We start from the raw sequence: 16,069 nt of genomic DNA, 5'->3' as shown, positions 1-16,069 counted from the left end.
AAAATTCATGTTTTTGGAAGCATTTTGTGTTCTGCTTGTTTGTGTATGATATGATCAGCTTGTAAAAGTCAATCACAATTAGTCAGGTGCATCAATTTTTAAATATGATTCATATTAGGCGCACTCTGTGAGTTGCTTAGCTGATTGGCTGCTCCAATACAGCTCAGAGATGGTACTGAGCATAACGGGTGCCTCACTTACCAAGGCGGTAATTTAAATCCCCCATGCAGCTGCCCATTTTTAGGTTTGTCACAGCCATCCTTTTCAGCCTTGGGGCTTGATTTCCATTTCTAAATTTTTTGTTTTTAGTGTGAGCCATTTGAGAAAGAGCTCCGTTCCTAGCATCTGTCATGGATTCCTCTCCCTAATTTCCTTCCCCTCTTCCTTCCCCACTATAGGCCCTCTCCACCCCGCCAGGTCACCAGCATGTGTAGCCAGTCTGTGTGGTGGGGCTGTTATGTACCCTTCTGGCTGAGCCCCTTTAAGACACAGGGAGCACACTACTGATACCTGAGCTGTTGCCTCCCCATGTATGCCATGGAGTGGTTGCTTGTTATCCTGGAGCAAAGGAACTCCTGTCAACAGCTGCTGTGCCAGGCAACCCCTGCTGTGGCGGGGTGGCACCCATGGGGAGAGCCTCCGATTCGATTGGGGTTGTTTGGCGCATGAAGTGTTTCAAGCTGCAAAAATCTGGCCATTATCAGACGACGTGTCTCTGAGTGGGAAACATTCATTGAATGTTGCTTCATATGGTCCTGCAGCCTTGCCTTTCCTGGCTTCACCCCCCAGGGGGCTCACAGTCCTTCTGTGAGCATGTGTGTGGCGAGCACGGCGCCCTGAGCTATTGCAGCCTTGTTTCCCAGGCTGCATTTCCTTTCCCTTTCTCTTCCCCTCCTTTCCTGTCCTTGCTCCTTCCCCTCCGCCCTCTCCTCTCCCTCTCGTGGTGTCCTTGTTTATGTTGGCCCCACTATCCTCCTGGTTATGTTGGTTTTGCGATTTGGTTTTGTTGAGTAATTACCTCATCCTTTTGACATCCTCTGGTCCCCCTCTGAGGTTGACCTCCATTACTAAATTTCTATTCCGTAGTGTGAGCCACTTGGGGAAGAGCACTTGACCTAGTGCCTCCTGACCTCCATTACTAAATTTCTATTCCGTAGTGTGAGCCAATTGGGGAAGAGCACCTTACCTAGTGTCTCCGGCATGTGCCCTCATAGTTCCTTCCATCTTTTCCTTCACATCATTGTCTGATGCTAGGGTACATAGTCAGCACGGTAGCCAGCCCGTGTGGTGGAGTCGCTATGTACCCTTTTGGTTGAGCCTCCTGAAAGCACAGGGATCACACTTCTGATACCTGTGTTGTGACGACCTCATGTAAGCCTAGGAGTGGTTGCTTGTCATCCTGCAGCATCAGAACTCCTGGCAATGGCTGCTGTGCCAGACGGCCCTTGCTGTGACTGGTGGCGCCCCTGATCAGAGTGGGTGGTATCAGGGCGGACGCTATGCGAATGAAACGCATATGGGTCCAGAACTCTGGCCGTTCTTCTATGGTCGTCCCTTTGAATGGAACTGATTCTTTTAGTGCTGCTCCAGGGAGGAGGGTCAGGCTCGTACGCTAGGGACAAAACCTTTCCCCCGCTATCTGGTTTGCACCAGGACTGATGGGGATACTTTCACCGATACCAAACTTTTATTTTTTGTTGAACACATTGAAAACAAGTTTGGCGAAGTGGACACTCTGAGTAAGATGTGGTCAGGTTCGTTGTTGATCAAAACTGCTTCAGCTGCCCTGTCTGCGGTCCTTTGTGCCTGTGACCATCTTGGCCCAATTCCTGTGGCCATTACCCCCACCAGTCTTTGAATATGGTTCAAGGCGTAATTTTTCACACGGACCTCATCCTTCAAACTGATGAGGAACTTAGGAACAATCTAGGATGGCGTGGTGTTCATTTTTTCGCTGTGTTCAGAAGGGCCTGAAGGACAATCACATTGATACTGGTGCCTTATTCTGTGAAGGGGATAACCCCCCCTCTGAGAAGGTCAAGATTATGGTTTATCGATGTGACATGAAGCCGTACACCCCACCACCTATGCGATGTTTTAAGTGTTTGCGTTTTGGGCACATCTTGCCACTGTTTGCAGACCCCTCTCTGTGGTGACTGTGGATGTCCACTCGATGAGGGTAGTTCCTGTGTTCCCCCTCCTGTGTGTGTTAATTGTCATGACAATCATTCTCCGCATTCACCAAATTGCCCGGCTTATAGGAAGGAAAAGAAGATACAGGAGTATAAGTCCCTTGATTATCTAACCTACACTGGGGCTCGTAAGAAGTATGCACATCTTCATCCTGTGTCGGTGACGTCTAGCTAGGTTTTAGTTACATCTTCACTCCTTCCTCCCCCTTCCTTACCCCAGTCCCAAACCCCTCTCCTTCCCCCATCCCTGCAGTTCCCACGTCCTCCCCTCCGAGTGCAACTTCCCCTCCCCAGTCGGAGAAGTGTCCCACTTGACCATGTGCCGGTCAAGGGCGCCACTCCCTGGACCCCTCTTCCCGGCACCTTTCAGGCCAAAGGTCTGCTGCCACACGACGACCACGAGAACCACGGTCTGTGGGCCCCAGGTCGCCCACTCTCTTTCTGTTCTAGATCTTGCTGCAGCTGACTCCCGTTTGCAGCACAGCCCTCCTCGATCTCAAACAGAAAAGAAGAAGAAACATAAGTCCCGGTACAAGGAACCTCTGGTGTCGCCAGAGGTCCCGTCCCCACCTTCACAATCTGACTCTGACCTGCTGTTCATGGACATCGCCCCCTCCTTGTCGGTGACCGCTGGTGACCTGGTGGCATGACTGGCTTCATCCTGTTCACCCCCCCCCCCCCCCTCCCCTCATTTGAATCATCATTTTGTGGTTATCCAATGGAATTGTAATGGGTATCACCGTCACCTTCCGGAGTTGAAATCCATTATTTTGTTTTACTCTGCAGCTTGTGTGGTTCTGCAGGAATCTCATTTTACTGATGATCACTCACTGACCCTCCGTGGTTTCCGTGCTTTTTGTCAAAATCGGGTCAGCCGACTGCGGGCCTCTGGTGGTGTTTGTATGTTGGTCCATACGGATGTTGCTAGCACGTAGTTTCCTCTTCAAACTACATTGGAAGCATTTGCTTTTAGGGTCTACCTGGGCTCTGGGGTCACAGTTTGCAATCTTTATATCCCTCCTGACAGGACTCTTACACCTGCTGCCTTAAATGCCTTTCTTCAGCAACTTCCTCCTCCCTTCCTCCTTCTTGGGGATTTTAATGCTCATCATCCCTTGTGGGGCAGTGCATTTCCAGCTAGTTGGGGTCTTCTCATAGACCAGTTTCTTGCAGACCATGACTTGTGCCTTCTTAATGATGGCTCCCCCACCCATTTCAGTGCTGCTCATGGTGCCTTTTGTGCCATTGACCCTTCTCTTTCTTCTTTCTCCCTCCTGCCTTATTACACTGTTTGCCACACGACAACCTTTGCAATAGTGAGCCCTTCCTGTTGATTCTCTCGTTGTGAGAGGGGTGGTCTCCAATCGATCATTTACTTCACTTGGAATCTGCAGTTCGGCAGGCTTCTTCCTAGTGCCACAATTTGGTTGCAGTATTTTTTGACCTTCACAAGGCCTATGACATGGATTGGCACCATCATATCTTTCTTACACTTCATGAGTGGGGCCTTTGGGGTCCACTCCCAATTTTTATCCGCTAGTCATTCAGGGTTCGGGTTGGTACTGTTTTAGTTCTCCGCAGACCCAGGAGAATGGCATCCCACAGGGTTCCATATTGAGTGTATTTCTTTTCCTCATTGCTATAGATGGGCCTGTGGCCTCCATCTGTCCTTTGGTTGTCCCAGCTTTGTATGTGGACGATTTCTGCATTTGGGTTAGTTCCTCTTTGATGGCCTCTGCAGAGCGGCAGCTCCAGGGTGCTATACAGTGTGCCTCTGCATGGACCCTCTCACACAGGTTCCAATTTTCACATCTGTCACCGTACTATGGTCCACCCCGATCTGGAGCTCAACCTCAATGCACAGTGATTACCTGTGGTCCCATAGTTTCATTTCCTGGGTCGTCCTCTCGACAACAAGCTCACTTGGGTGCCTCATATCAGACTTCTGAAGATAGGATGTTTCCGTAAGCTCGATGTCCTATGCTTCCTTGCCCACACCTCTTGGGGTGCAGATTGTTCCACTCTTCTCTGCCTTTATTGGGCTTTAGTGCTGTCTCGCTTGGACTATGGTTGTCAAGTTTATGGTTTGGCTGCTCCTTCCACACTGCGCCTCCGAGGTCCGGTCCAGCATCATGGTATCCGTTTGGTCACTGGTGTGTTCCCTACTAGCCCTGTTGATAGTCTCCTGATTGAAGCTGGGATCCCCCTCCCCACTTTCTGTCGGCGGTCCCAGCTTCTGGTTTCTTACACAATCACTCTCCATTTCTCTCGCACACATCCTTCCTGTTCTATTCTGTTCTCAGACCATGGATGTCGCCCACTTGATTGCCACCCTTGGGCGGGTGTACCTGTTGGGCTTCGCTTTGCGTCTCTTTGTCGTGATTTTCAGCTTCTTTTGTCCTGTCTCCTATGTGGAAAATTACCTCCTGCCAACTGCATATGGGGTGTTTACTATGGAATTGATGGCAATTTCCCAGGCCCTACCTTCATTAAACTGTTCCAACTGGACTACATTTTGTTATGTACAGACTCAACGTGTGGCCTTCAGGCTATTGATCGGTGTTTTTCCCCCCATCTCTTGGTCTCTGCTATCCATGATCGTCTCTCTGATCTTCACCATATTGCTTGTTCCGTTGATTTCCTTTGGGTCCCTGGCCATGTGGGTATCCCAGGTAATGAGCTTGCTGATAGTTTGCCTGGGTAGCAGTCACTTACCCCTCCTTCTCTGTAACCCCTCCTGTGGCGGATTTACAGCTTCATATCAAATCCCACTTCGCAACTCTTGGGAGGCTACCATCCTGTCTAATAAACTTGGTGCGATTAAGGTGACGCCTCTCCCGTGGTGTTCTTTTTTCCGCCTCTCCCTAAAGGACTCGACCATCCTGTGTTGTCTCCACATCGGCCATACCAGGCTGACCCATGATTTTCTTGTGTGTAATGACCCACCCCCAGTTTGTGGTTGTGGAGCCTTCCAGTCAGTAGTCCACATTTTGGTGGAATGCCTCTTCTTTTGGCTCTGTGTACTGAGTACAGGCTTCCACGCACTTTACCTTTAATATTGGCTGACGATTCCCAGATGGTTGTACTGGTTTTCGGTTTCCTCCATGAAAGTGGTTTTATTTTCAGTTCTGAGGTTTTTAATCTCCCTCTGGATTTTAGGCAGGGTGGTGAGGGTTGGGGTGTCTCCCACTGTTGGCTGTGTTTGGAGATTCCTGATTCCCCTCTCTGGCCAAGATCCTCTTTTCTCTCCCCTTTTACTCTGTTCTTATCAATTTTTAGATTTGGTTAGTCTCCTTTTACAATACACGCTTTTACATTCTAGCAGGTGGTCTTGCCTGTATTCCATCAGAGGTCGAATATTTCCTGCCTATAGCTTAGCCTTGGGGTTGTCCAGTTGTTGACTTCTCTTTTTGTTTTCACCATTAACACAACTGCACTCTTATGTTTCTTAGCCTTTTACCTTTTATCGTTATGACTCTTCTGAGATGTAAATCCGTCCGAATGTACCACATTTGAAACAAGGTACTGAGGACCTTGCTGTTTGGTCCCTTTAACCCCAACCAACCAACCATCTCTGGCTACACCCTGTGAGAAGGCCAGGCTCACCGTCTTGGTATTAAACACTTTCCCCACTACCTGGTCTGTACTAGGATGGACAGGAACACATTCATTGCCACAGTCGTTTTTTGTGGAGAAAATTGAGACAAGTTTGGCAGAGTCTCTCTCTCGCTAAGATGTGGTCAGGCTCCCTGTTGATCGAAACTAGACTCTGGCTAATCCGGCCATTCCTGGCACATTTGGGTGCTGGATTATTGAGTGTCTGAAATTTATTTTATTCATTTATTTTGTTTATTTATTTGTTTATTTTGAAAACATAGGGAATATAGTGTTTTGTACTTTACTAAACTGAAGGATACAATTTTAAAATAGAGGATATACTTTATTACATCCAAAAATACATTAATTTTCAAAGTAAACTTAGTCCTAGATTCTGTTCTGTACATAATTATACAGTTGTATCACTCACTATCAAACATGTCCCTAATTTTTAACTGTCGCAATGACGATACGCGATGGTGGCATGCTGTATCACGCAACTGCTTTACAAGTGTTACATAGGTACTTTATGTATATGGTTGTTGCATAATGTCCTCCAGGAAGAACTCGGCAGCTTCAGCACCAGCAGTGTGAGAAATCTTCATGCTCTCTCCTCATGTGTCCTTTTCTTCATCACTTTCATCATTACTTTCTTACACACTTCATCTGTTAAAATTTGGTCCCTATCACAGTTTTCCTCATTCAGCCACTTAGTAACTTCTTCATCAATTTCTTCTTCCCCTGGAAGGTTGTGAAACATGTCAGTGTACAAATTAATTGGTAATTCTGAATTGACTGGCTCATCGCTGTCAGTCAGTACTTGATCCAACTCTGCATAAATGGATGGCCACAATTTTCTCCAGCTCTTCATTATGGTAGCGCTATCCACATTATCCCATGATTCGGCTGCTTGGAAAACACCATGTATGTTAATTGCTTTCCACGCCTGCAGTATAGTCTCGATAGTCGTTTTCACTTTTATTCAGCAAGGAGAAGAGAAGCAAATGTCGATAATGGCATTTGATTCCAAAATTCCCTGGTCCATGGGCTGAATTAGGGCTGTCACATTGCGTGGGAGAAAGAGTGCTTGTATACCATCGGACTTCAGAGAAACATCTGAAGGATGACTGGGGGCATTGTCAGTTATAAGGATAGCTTTCAGTGGGAGCTCTTTCTTTTTATCACCATAAGCGGTAGTTTATGACTCCCATTTGCATCAAAACACGTCATTTATGTTGCATGCTGTTTCTGTTGCTTGTAACCGTAAGCTTCCTTCTCATTCTTGGCCGCTAATGTTTTTGAAGGAAGCATCTTTTAAAAGAATCCTGTTTTATCAGCATCATACAAGGCATCAGCAGTTAAATATTCTTCCTCTGTTATCTTCCATATCTAGCTTACAAACTCATCACCATCCTTACCATTAGCTGAGCGACTTTCCCCAGTGACTGCCAGCTGCTGAAAGCCATGTCTTTTTTCCAATTTGGTAGCCAACCTTCGCTCACTGCAGACAAGTTACTACCGCCAAGTTGTTAAATGCAGCTGCTTTGTCCTTTATAATTGGGCACTGACTGGAATTCCTTTATTGTGTTTTGTATGAACCATCTATAAACAGCTACGTCCAGTTCTCATTCTCACTCTTTCGCATAACCTTCCGTTTTCGCTGTTCACTATCCATTTGTCTTGAGTACTATCGAATAACATCTTCTTTCTTTCTGATGTCATAAATAGTTGCTCATCCAACATTGAACACAGCAGCAATTGCTTTCTGCGAAGAACCTTGATGTAATTCGTCTAAAATTTCGAGTTTCTTCTTGAGGTTTAGTGAAACATGTTTCCTTTCAGAAGATATGATTCTGAATTGTAAAGAAAGCTACAGTTTAAAATACAGTGTATAAAGCATTGTTTAACTAAGCGTTGTTGTGCACTATAATTCATTGTGCACATGTTTTTGGGTGTGCACTGGATTACTGAGAGGCTGGACGACTGAGGGCCAGATTAGCGAGAGTCTAGTGTACCTCTGCCGCCTAGTCTGCAACTCTTTGTGCTTGGGATCATCTATGTGATGTCCCGGTGTCTATTACCATTCACCAGTTGCTGAATTTGGTCCAGGGAGTGATTTTTCATTGGGACCTCATCGTGGAAACTGATGGGGTAATCTGGAGTGACGCGGCATTTACTTCGTTCGCCGTGTGCGGAAGGGTCATAAAGACAACCACATTGATACCGACGCGTGTATTCCGGCTTTCGAGAGAGGTATCTTCCCAGAGAAGGTCAAGGTCATGCTACCAATGTGACTTGAAACCATACATGCCATTCGGTGCTTGCATTCTGGGCATATGTTTTCCTGCTGTATGGCGGGCTCTCTATGTATGATGACTGTGGACACCCACTCCATGAGGGAAGCACCTGTGTTTCACCACCTGTGTGTGTAAGTTGTCATGACTGCCACTCTCCACACTTGTCAGACTGCCTAGCTTACAACAGAGAAAAGATGATCTAAGAGTACAAGTCCATGGGTCACTTATCTTATGCTGAGGCTTGCAAAAAATGACACTATCTGGTGTCGCTTTCAACTTTTGCCTCTGTGAAACCTTCCACCCTCCTCCCTTTTCCTTAATGCAGCTCCTTACCGCTTTCACCTCCCACTCCCCCTCCCCTGCAGTTTCCGTACCCTCCCCTCTGGGTGTCACTCTTCCTTCCTGACTGTAGAAGTGCCCCCCTTCTTCATTACCCACCAGTGATGGGGCTCCCCCCTGGGTCCCCCAAGGTCTCTCAGGCTGGAAGCCTGCTACCACATCTCGGCTACGAGACTCACTGTCTTTGTGGCCCAAGGCCGCTTGCTCTCTTTTGATCCTGGAGCTTGCAGAGGCCTGCTCTCCCTGGGTATCCTGCCCTCCTTATGCTCTTAAAGAGGAGGAGCAGGAGGAGTAGAAGAAGTGACCTCCCTTTGGCTTCTTTATGTCCATCCTGGACTCATGCAACACACTTAACCAGTGGAATTGCAACAGATATTATTGTCACCTCCTGGAAATACAACACTTTGTTTCCTCTTATTCTGCGTTCTGTCTTGCTCTTCAAGAAACACGCTTCAGAGATGATCACCCTTCAATGTTTTGTAATTATTTGGTTTTCTATCAGAACTGTGCTGGTCCTGGGATAGCATCTGGAGGTGTCTGCACCTTGGTTTGTATCAATGTCATTAGTGAGTAGATCCTCATTTGCAATGCCTACCTCCCTTCAGATAGGCCACTTCCATATGTTGAACTGCCTATCTTAGTACAGCAATTCCCACCTCTCTTATCTCCTCCTTAGGGACTTTGATGCACACCACCCCCAGTGGGGGACTGCCACTCTGACGGGTATGCGTCTTCTAATTGACCAGCTTACTATGGGCTTTGATTTGTGTTTCCTCAGTGACAGTTCCCCTACCCATTTCAGTGACTCTCAGGGCACCTTTTCTGCTATTGATCTCATGATGTCCTCCCCCGCTCTCGTGGCTTCCCTACATTGGTCACCGTATCATGATCTTTGAGTCACTGACCACTTTATGGTGATTCTGTTATTCCCCTGCTGCTGCCAGGCAGACAGGCCCCCTTTTTGGGCATTCTGCAGAGCCAATTGGCCTTTATATAAATCTGCTGATTAGTACTGTGGAGGACCAAGGAAATTGCGCTTGCTGTGTAGGACCGCTGATAGCTGCTGCAATGATTTAAGTGACATCCTTCACAGATCAGCCTTATGGCATTTAAGCATCTCTGTGCTAAGGCCCACTACCTTATGCTGGGAGCAATATCTTTCTTCCCTGGGGATGTATGTCTCTTCATTGCAGGTTTGGTCCAAGCCCCGTAGCCTTTTGGGCCACCAACAATCAGCTGTCCAGATCTTTCCTACAGGGTGTTCTGCTTACTTATCCATTTATCCTCGCAGAACATCTCGTGAAGCACTTTGCGACAAAGTCGGCATCTTCTTCCTATCCTGCTACCTTTCTCTGGCAGAGCTGAAGAAACCCCTTTCTGTTTCAACCATTCCAAAGCTGGAGCCTATAATGAACCCCTCACTGAATGGGAATTTGTGCAGGCTCTTACCTCTTCACGACATGGCTCAGGGCTCGGATTCCGTTCACACCTAGATGATCCAACATTTGGACATTACACGGAGGCAACATTTGCTCAGGGTCTTCAACCGCATTTGGTTCACAGGTGGTGTTCCCTTACAATGGTGAGACAACATAGTTATCCATGTCCTTAGGCCTGGGAAGAACCCAACGTGTCTCTACAGCTATCGACTGATTAGCTTGACCAATGTTTTAAATTGCTCGAGAGGGTAATTAGCTTCAGGTTATGTTGGATACTTGAATCTCGGGGCCTTTTGTCACTGTATCAGTGTGGATTCTGGGAAGTATGATTTGCAACTGCCATTTACTCAGGTTGGAGACAGTGATCTTCTTTGACATACATAAAGCATACAGCAGGGCCTGGTGCTGTTGCATTTTAGTTACTCTCCATGACTGGGGATTTCGTGGCCTCCTTCTGGTTTTTATCTGTGAGTTTTCATCCCACCAACTCTTCCAGGTTAGAGTTGACACCTCACTTGACATCCCTCAGACCCAGGAGAAAGGCATCCCATTGGGTTCTGTATTGTCACACTCTTCACCACCACAATCAGTGGGCTTGTGCCTTCTGTTGGGCCTCTGGTTACCCTGGTGGCGTATATTCACAATTTTTGCATCTGGTGCAGCTCCCATTTGTTAGCATCTGCTGAAAGCCCACTCCAAGGTGCCATCCAACTGGCCTCTGCATGGACCCTTTTTCATGACTTCCAGTTCTTTCCCTCCAAAATGCAGGTTATGCATTTTCGCAGTAGACCTACAGTAGAATTACAGCAGACCCCGATCCAGAAATTTATTTAGACAACCAGTGCCTAGATGTTGTAGTGCAGTTCCATTTCTCGGGCCTTCTTTTTGATGAAACGCTGATACAGCTGCCTCATATTCACCACTTAAAGACGACATGCATGTGGAAGCTTAATGCTCTCTGCCTCCTGGCCCATAATTTGGGGTGCAGACTGTGCTAATCTTCTCCACCTTTTCTGTGCTTTGTTTTGTCCAGATGGACTGATTACCTCAGAAGTAAAGTCCCATAGTGCTCAGAGCCATTTGAGCCAGCCATTTTGTCCACACTAGATTATGGTTGTCAGGTTTATGGCTCGGTGGCTCTTTCCACTCTGAAACTACTTGACCCTGTTCATCATTCGGGGGTGCATCTGGCTATCGGTGCCTTTCCCCCTAGTCCTGTTGACAGCCTCTCCACAGAAATCGGGACTCTCCCCTCTACAAATACGATGGGGCCAACTCCTGGTTACTTAATGCAATTGCCATTTGATGATTCCCTACCCATCATGTGTACTGTCCTCTTTGAAAATGAGGGATGTCTCTCCTGATACCAGCCCTTGGATGGGACTGCCCGTTGGATGTGTGTCGCTTCCCCCTGTTGGGATCTCTATAATGTGCCCCCTATGTGGCATGATAGATGCCCATTATTTTGTTCTACAGATGTCTGTAATGCGTCTATTGGTGCTTTACTTTCAACTGGAATGCTGCCATTCATTTGAGTGCTGCACTCTACCCACAGGTAGCATCTGTGGTACCCATGTATGTTCACAAACCAATCAGGGGTGCCCTTCTGATTGGTATAGGAACAGTACAATAGCATTACACCTGCAGTACACACTTCTTTGTGTGTATATACGGGGTGACAGTTATTGAACTATATGAAATAAAGGAAATTAGTTACAAACTAGAGCATGTACACACTTTATTCAACATGTAAACATCATTACAGATATTCAGATTTAGGTTATGACATGTTTGATATGCTTGCCATCATTGGCAATGATGTGGTGCAGACGAATAACAAAATTCTGCTCGACCCACTGAGGTTTTGGAATATTGATGCTGTCGGTGACCACCTGAACAGCTGTTTTCAGCTCAGCCATGGTTTTGTGGTTATTGCTGTACACCTTGTCTTTAATATAGCCCCACAAAAAGGAGTCGCATGTGTTCAGATCCGGGGAATACATCAGCCAATCGAGGCCCATGCCAGTGGCCTCTGGGTACTCCAGAGCCAGAATGCAGTCACCAAAGTGCTCCTCCAGAACATCACACATACTCCTGCTTCAATGGGGTTGAATTCTGTCTTGCATTGCATCTTGTCGAAATAAGGGTCACTTTGGATATGGCAATGAAATCACCTTCCAAAACATTCACATAGCATTCTGTAGTCACCATGCCATCAAGGAATATCACACTGACTATTCCGTGACTGGTGTCATAGGGCTAGACAGTGTGTTTAAAGAAATGATAGAAGCCTATTATGTTGTCCTCTTCAGCTTCGTACAGCTGTTCATATAGAAGTAACAGGAGTGTAGCTGTCCAATATCTTTTTACCTCTGCAAAGTTTCCTGAAATGAGGGAACATAGAGTGAAAAAACATCCCCGGAGGTAGCTCCACTCTCTGCATAGCAGGCCACAGCAGATGGCAATAGCGGCAAGTGTGATGTGTAGCAGCCAGCCTCATTGCAGACAACCTGCAATATATCTAGTGTATTTTCTTGAGACTGGAAAGAATATCGCTCTCCATCCACTGTTAAAAGCAATTTCAATGTTAGTTTGCTGCATATGAAATATAGCTATGACCTAAACCCACCAAGCGTAAACTGACCAATGACTACTGTTCACTGCACTCTTTCCAAAATATGGTCGCTGGTTTACTTATTTGGGAAGTGTAACTGTGGGCAAGAATGGAGAGAGAGAGAGAGAGAGAGAGAGAGAGAGAGAGAGAGAGAGAGAGACAGTGGTTTTTAATTTTCTAGCAAGAGAACTATACTAGGGTAATACCAGCTGCACTGGTTGTATAAAGCTCTTTTAAGGACGTGTAACTTAACTTCTCCATCACTGTTTCTGTATCCTGTTTTCTTGCAGGCACAGCATTGCTTTCCAAAGGAGAAGTTGAATTGGCAGGGTTTCATGGCTAGTACCAAATACAAATAATATTTCACTCATAGGAGATAATGAGGGATCAAATAAGACATCAGTTTGGCTCTATTTTGGTTAAACATAGATTCAGGAATCAAGTTCTGGTCAACAAGAGTTATTGTGGTAGTCACAGTAACATAGTACTAATAAAATACCAGCTGAAATTCAAGAAGGTAAAGAGAAAGCAGCCAAAATGTTGGAACTTGACAAGTTAGAGGAACCAAAATCACAAACTGCCATGGAAGAACATGCATTGAATGAAACGGCTCTTCAGGGAGTTACAGTGTGGAAAATTTTGGTTTGACTATAAAAAATATGTATTAAATGCAGCAGAGAAAGTAATAGAATTGAAAAAGGCAGAAAAGAGGCAGTCACATATAACAATGTTGTACTCGAGAAACAACAAATATATTGATTTTGGCTCAGTCTTGTACAACTGAATTACAATGAACTTGTTTAATCTAGTCTTGAAGTACTTGTACATTCTCAACCAATTTGTGCACTTCTTTCGGTTACCCTTTCTAAACTGCTGACAGATGTCATGGTTCTAGTGATTTGTATTTTATCATCACTGCTGCGCATAATCATAACTTCCTGTATCAAGTGTTCTATGGGTCCAAAAAGGCTTTAAATGCCCAAATTGAATACATATATATTTACTGAATTATATCTAAAAACAAAGATGATGTGACTTACCAAATGAAAGTGCTGGCAGGTCGACAGACACACAAACACACAAACATACACACAAAATTCAAGCTTTCGCAACAAACTGTTGCCTCATCAGGAAAGAGGGAAGGAGAGGGAAAGACGAAAGGATGTGGGTTTTAAGGGAGAGGGTAAGGAGTCATTCCAATCCCGGGAGTGGAAAGACTTACCTTAGGGGGAAAAAAGGACGGGTATACACTCGCGCCCACACACACACACACACACACACACACACACACACATCCATCCACACATATACAGACACAAGCAGACATATTTATGTGGTCTTTAAATATGTCTGCTTGTGTCTGTATATGTGTAGATGGATATGTGTGTGTGTGTGTGTGTGTGTGTGTGTGTGTGTGTGTACCCGTCCTTTTTTCCACCTAAGGCAAGTCTTTCCGCTCCCGGGAATTGGAATGACTCCTTACCCTCTCCCTTAAAACCCACATCCTTTCGTCTTTCCCTCTCCTTCCCTCTTTCCTGATGAGGCAACAGTTTGTTGCGAAAGCTTGAATTTTGTGTGTATGTTTGTGTTTGTTTGTGTGTCTGTCGACCTGCCAGCACTTTCATTTGGTAAGTCACATCATCTTTGTTTTTAGATATATTTTTCCTACGTGGAATGTTTCCTTCTATTATAACCATATTATTTACTGAATTATGTTTATAGAGAAATGGGTGGTGTAAGCATATATTCATTATTGATTTTGAATTTCTATTGATTGATTTTAATCAGAATTGGCAGCAACATTGTATTGAGAATATTTTCTCTTTTGCAATTGTCAGTTTTTTGTGCCCAACCATAAATGTCCAGCTACAAAAACATGTTAAAACTTAAACCATTAGTACACAAAGTTTAATACACTTTTGTATATAGTCATTAGTTTGAAATGTCTAGTGACTGTCTGTGTCCACTGCAAAATGATACGAATTCTTGTACATACATGCAGCAACCTTAATATACCATCTCTGTGGTCTAGTGTTTAGCATTGCTAGTTGCTAAAGTGCAGATCCTGGATTAGTCCTGTAGTAAGATTGCTACAGAATGGGGTTCACTAGATTTTGTGATGCCAAATGAGAATCTACTTCAGTAGATAATTATTGACAGCAGTTTGAAGACTACTAGTGTGGTGCCAAATCAAAAGGCTACCTGGTGTTGAACATGGCATCCATTTCGGAATCCCAAAGAATGATAACTTTGTTTCAATATCAAACAAAGGTAGAAATTTATGGTCCAAAATGTGCTTTCCAGACATTAAACAATGCAGTTAATGTGACAATATGAATAAACTTGTAAATGTTTACGATAAAGGTGTATGGCATTTATGTCATGTACTGTAGAGACCTTAATTTTGAGTTTAAACAAATCTCAGCACTAGTGCTTATTTACCACTTCCCTCTCACTCAAGAATTGTAGCTTTAATATATAATTTGAGTGCTTACAAAATACATGCAGGCTTGAGTGAGAGAGTGGTGATGGTGCTGATGGTGGAAGGTAAGCAGTGTAGATAGGGTATGAGAAGTGAAAATAAATTGAGTATTATTTGTTCACTCTTTTTTTACACAATTTTTTTCTTTTTTGGCAGGTTTTTCCTGGCTAGCTACTACACAAGGTATGCAACTGGACATTTCGTAGTGAATTTTGTATCGATGATGTTGGTCTTGCTGCCGAAGCTACCACAGTTCCACAGAGTGAGACTTTTTGGTATAAATAAGTACTAAGTATTTTTCTGATGACTTACTGTGTGTAAAATTATACAATGTTACAGACGTCACTGCATCTTTTGCAGATGCTCTGTACTTACAGTATAAACTGCCATTATGGTTGAGATTGCAGTTAAGTGTGTGTGTTTTTTAAACACTCTCAAGCTTTGAGAAGTGTATGGCAGGTATTGTTACTTCAGTTTGTGTGTAAAACTTTCCAGATAAACACGATATTGTTCAGACTTTCGTTGCATTGATTTTACCTCTGTTGTTTGACAAATTTCTTTTGGTTAGGATATTTGTGTAGAAAGAAAGAAATCCAGTATTGTTTAAATAAACTCACTGAAATGGTGACATTCTGCATTATCATCACCCTCTGCATTTGTGTGAAGCAGCTCTTACATCTTTCACATATTTAAACTAGATTCAGATTTGTAACTGCTGTTTAACACGATTAATTTAATGTCATGTTACATATTTGTGAAAATACTTATAATATGTCAAATAACTGCAGTTATTGTGCTTTTCTCCAAATTCATTATTAAAAACTGCAGGATCCTCTTTTGCAGCTGAAGCATTGGTACGTGTCATTATTTTTATGTTAATATTATTAGTCATTGATTTTTAAATTTAGTTGGAATTTTTGTTATAACTGCCACACTTAAATTTTGTAACGTTTTTTAAAGATGATCAATATTGACAGGCATGCCACAGGTTCTGGAAATCAGGGAAATTAAGGAATATCAGGGAATTTTGAACATGTCAGGGAAATTGGGGAAATGTCAGGGAAGTTTAAAAATAAAATGGAAAATCTCGTTTTTGTCTCAGTAGATGA

General features: G+C 44.4%; 1 protein-coding gene across 1 annotated transcript in view; it reads left to right on the top strand.

The window, feature by feature from the left end:
- Positions 1–15,476, top strand: part of LOC124789668 (ORM1-like protein 3) — a 30,521-nt gene extending 15,045 nt beyond the window's left edge. Inside the window, exon 4 of the mRNA XM_047257104.1 lies at positions 15,117–15,476. Within this exon, the coding sequence (XP_047113060.1) occupies positions 15,117–15,252 (136 nt within the window). The 3' untranslated portion in view covers positions 15,253–15,476. The remainder of the gene's footprint in view (positions 1–15,116) is intronic.
- The last annotated feature ends 593 nt before the right edge of the window (positions 15,477–16,069 follow it).

The sequence above is a fragment of the Schistocerca piceifrons genome, chromosome 3 (assembly GCF_021461385.2).
Source record: "Schistocerca piceifrons isolate TAMUIC-IGC-003096 chromosome 3, iqSchPice1.1, whole genome shotgun sequence".
NCBI lineage: Eukaryota > Metazoa > Arthropoda > Insecta > Orthoptera > Acrididae > Schistocerca > Schistocerca piceifrons.
The sequence above is the reverse complement of the archived record's forward strand: the minus strand, read 5'-3'. Positions and strand labels throughout refer to the sequence as shown.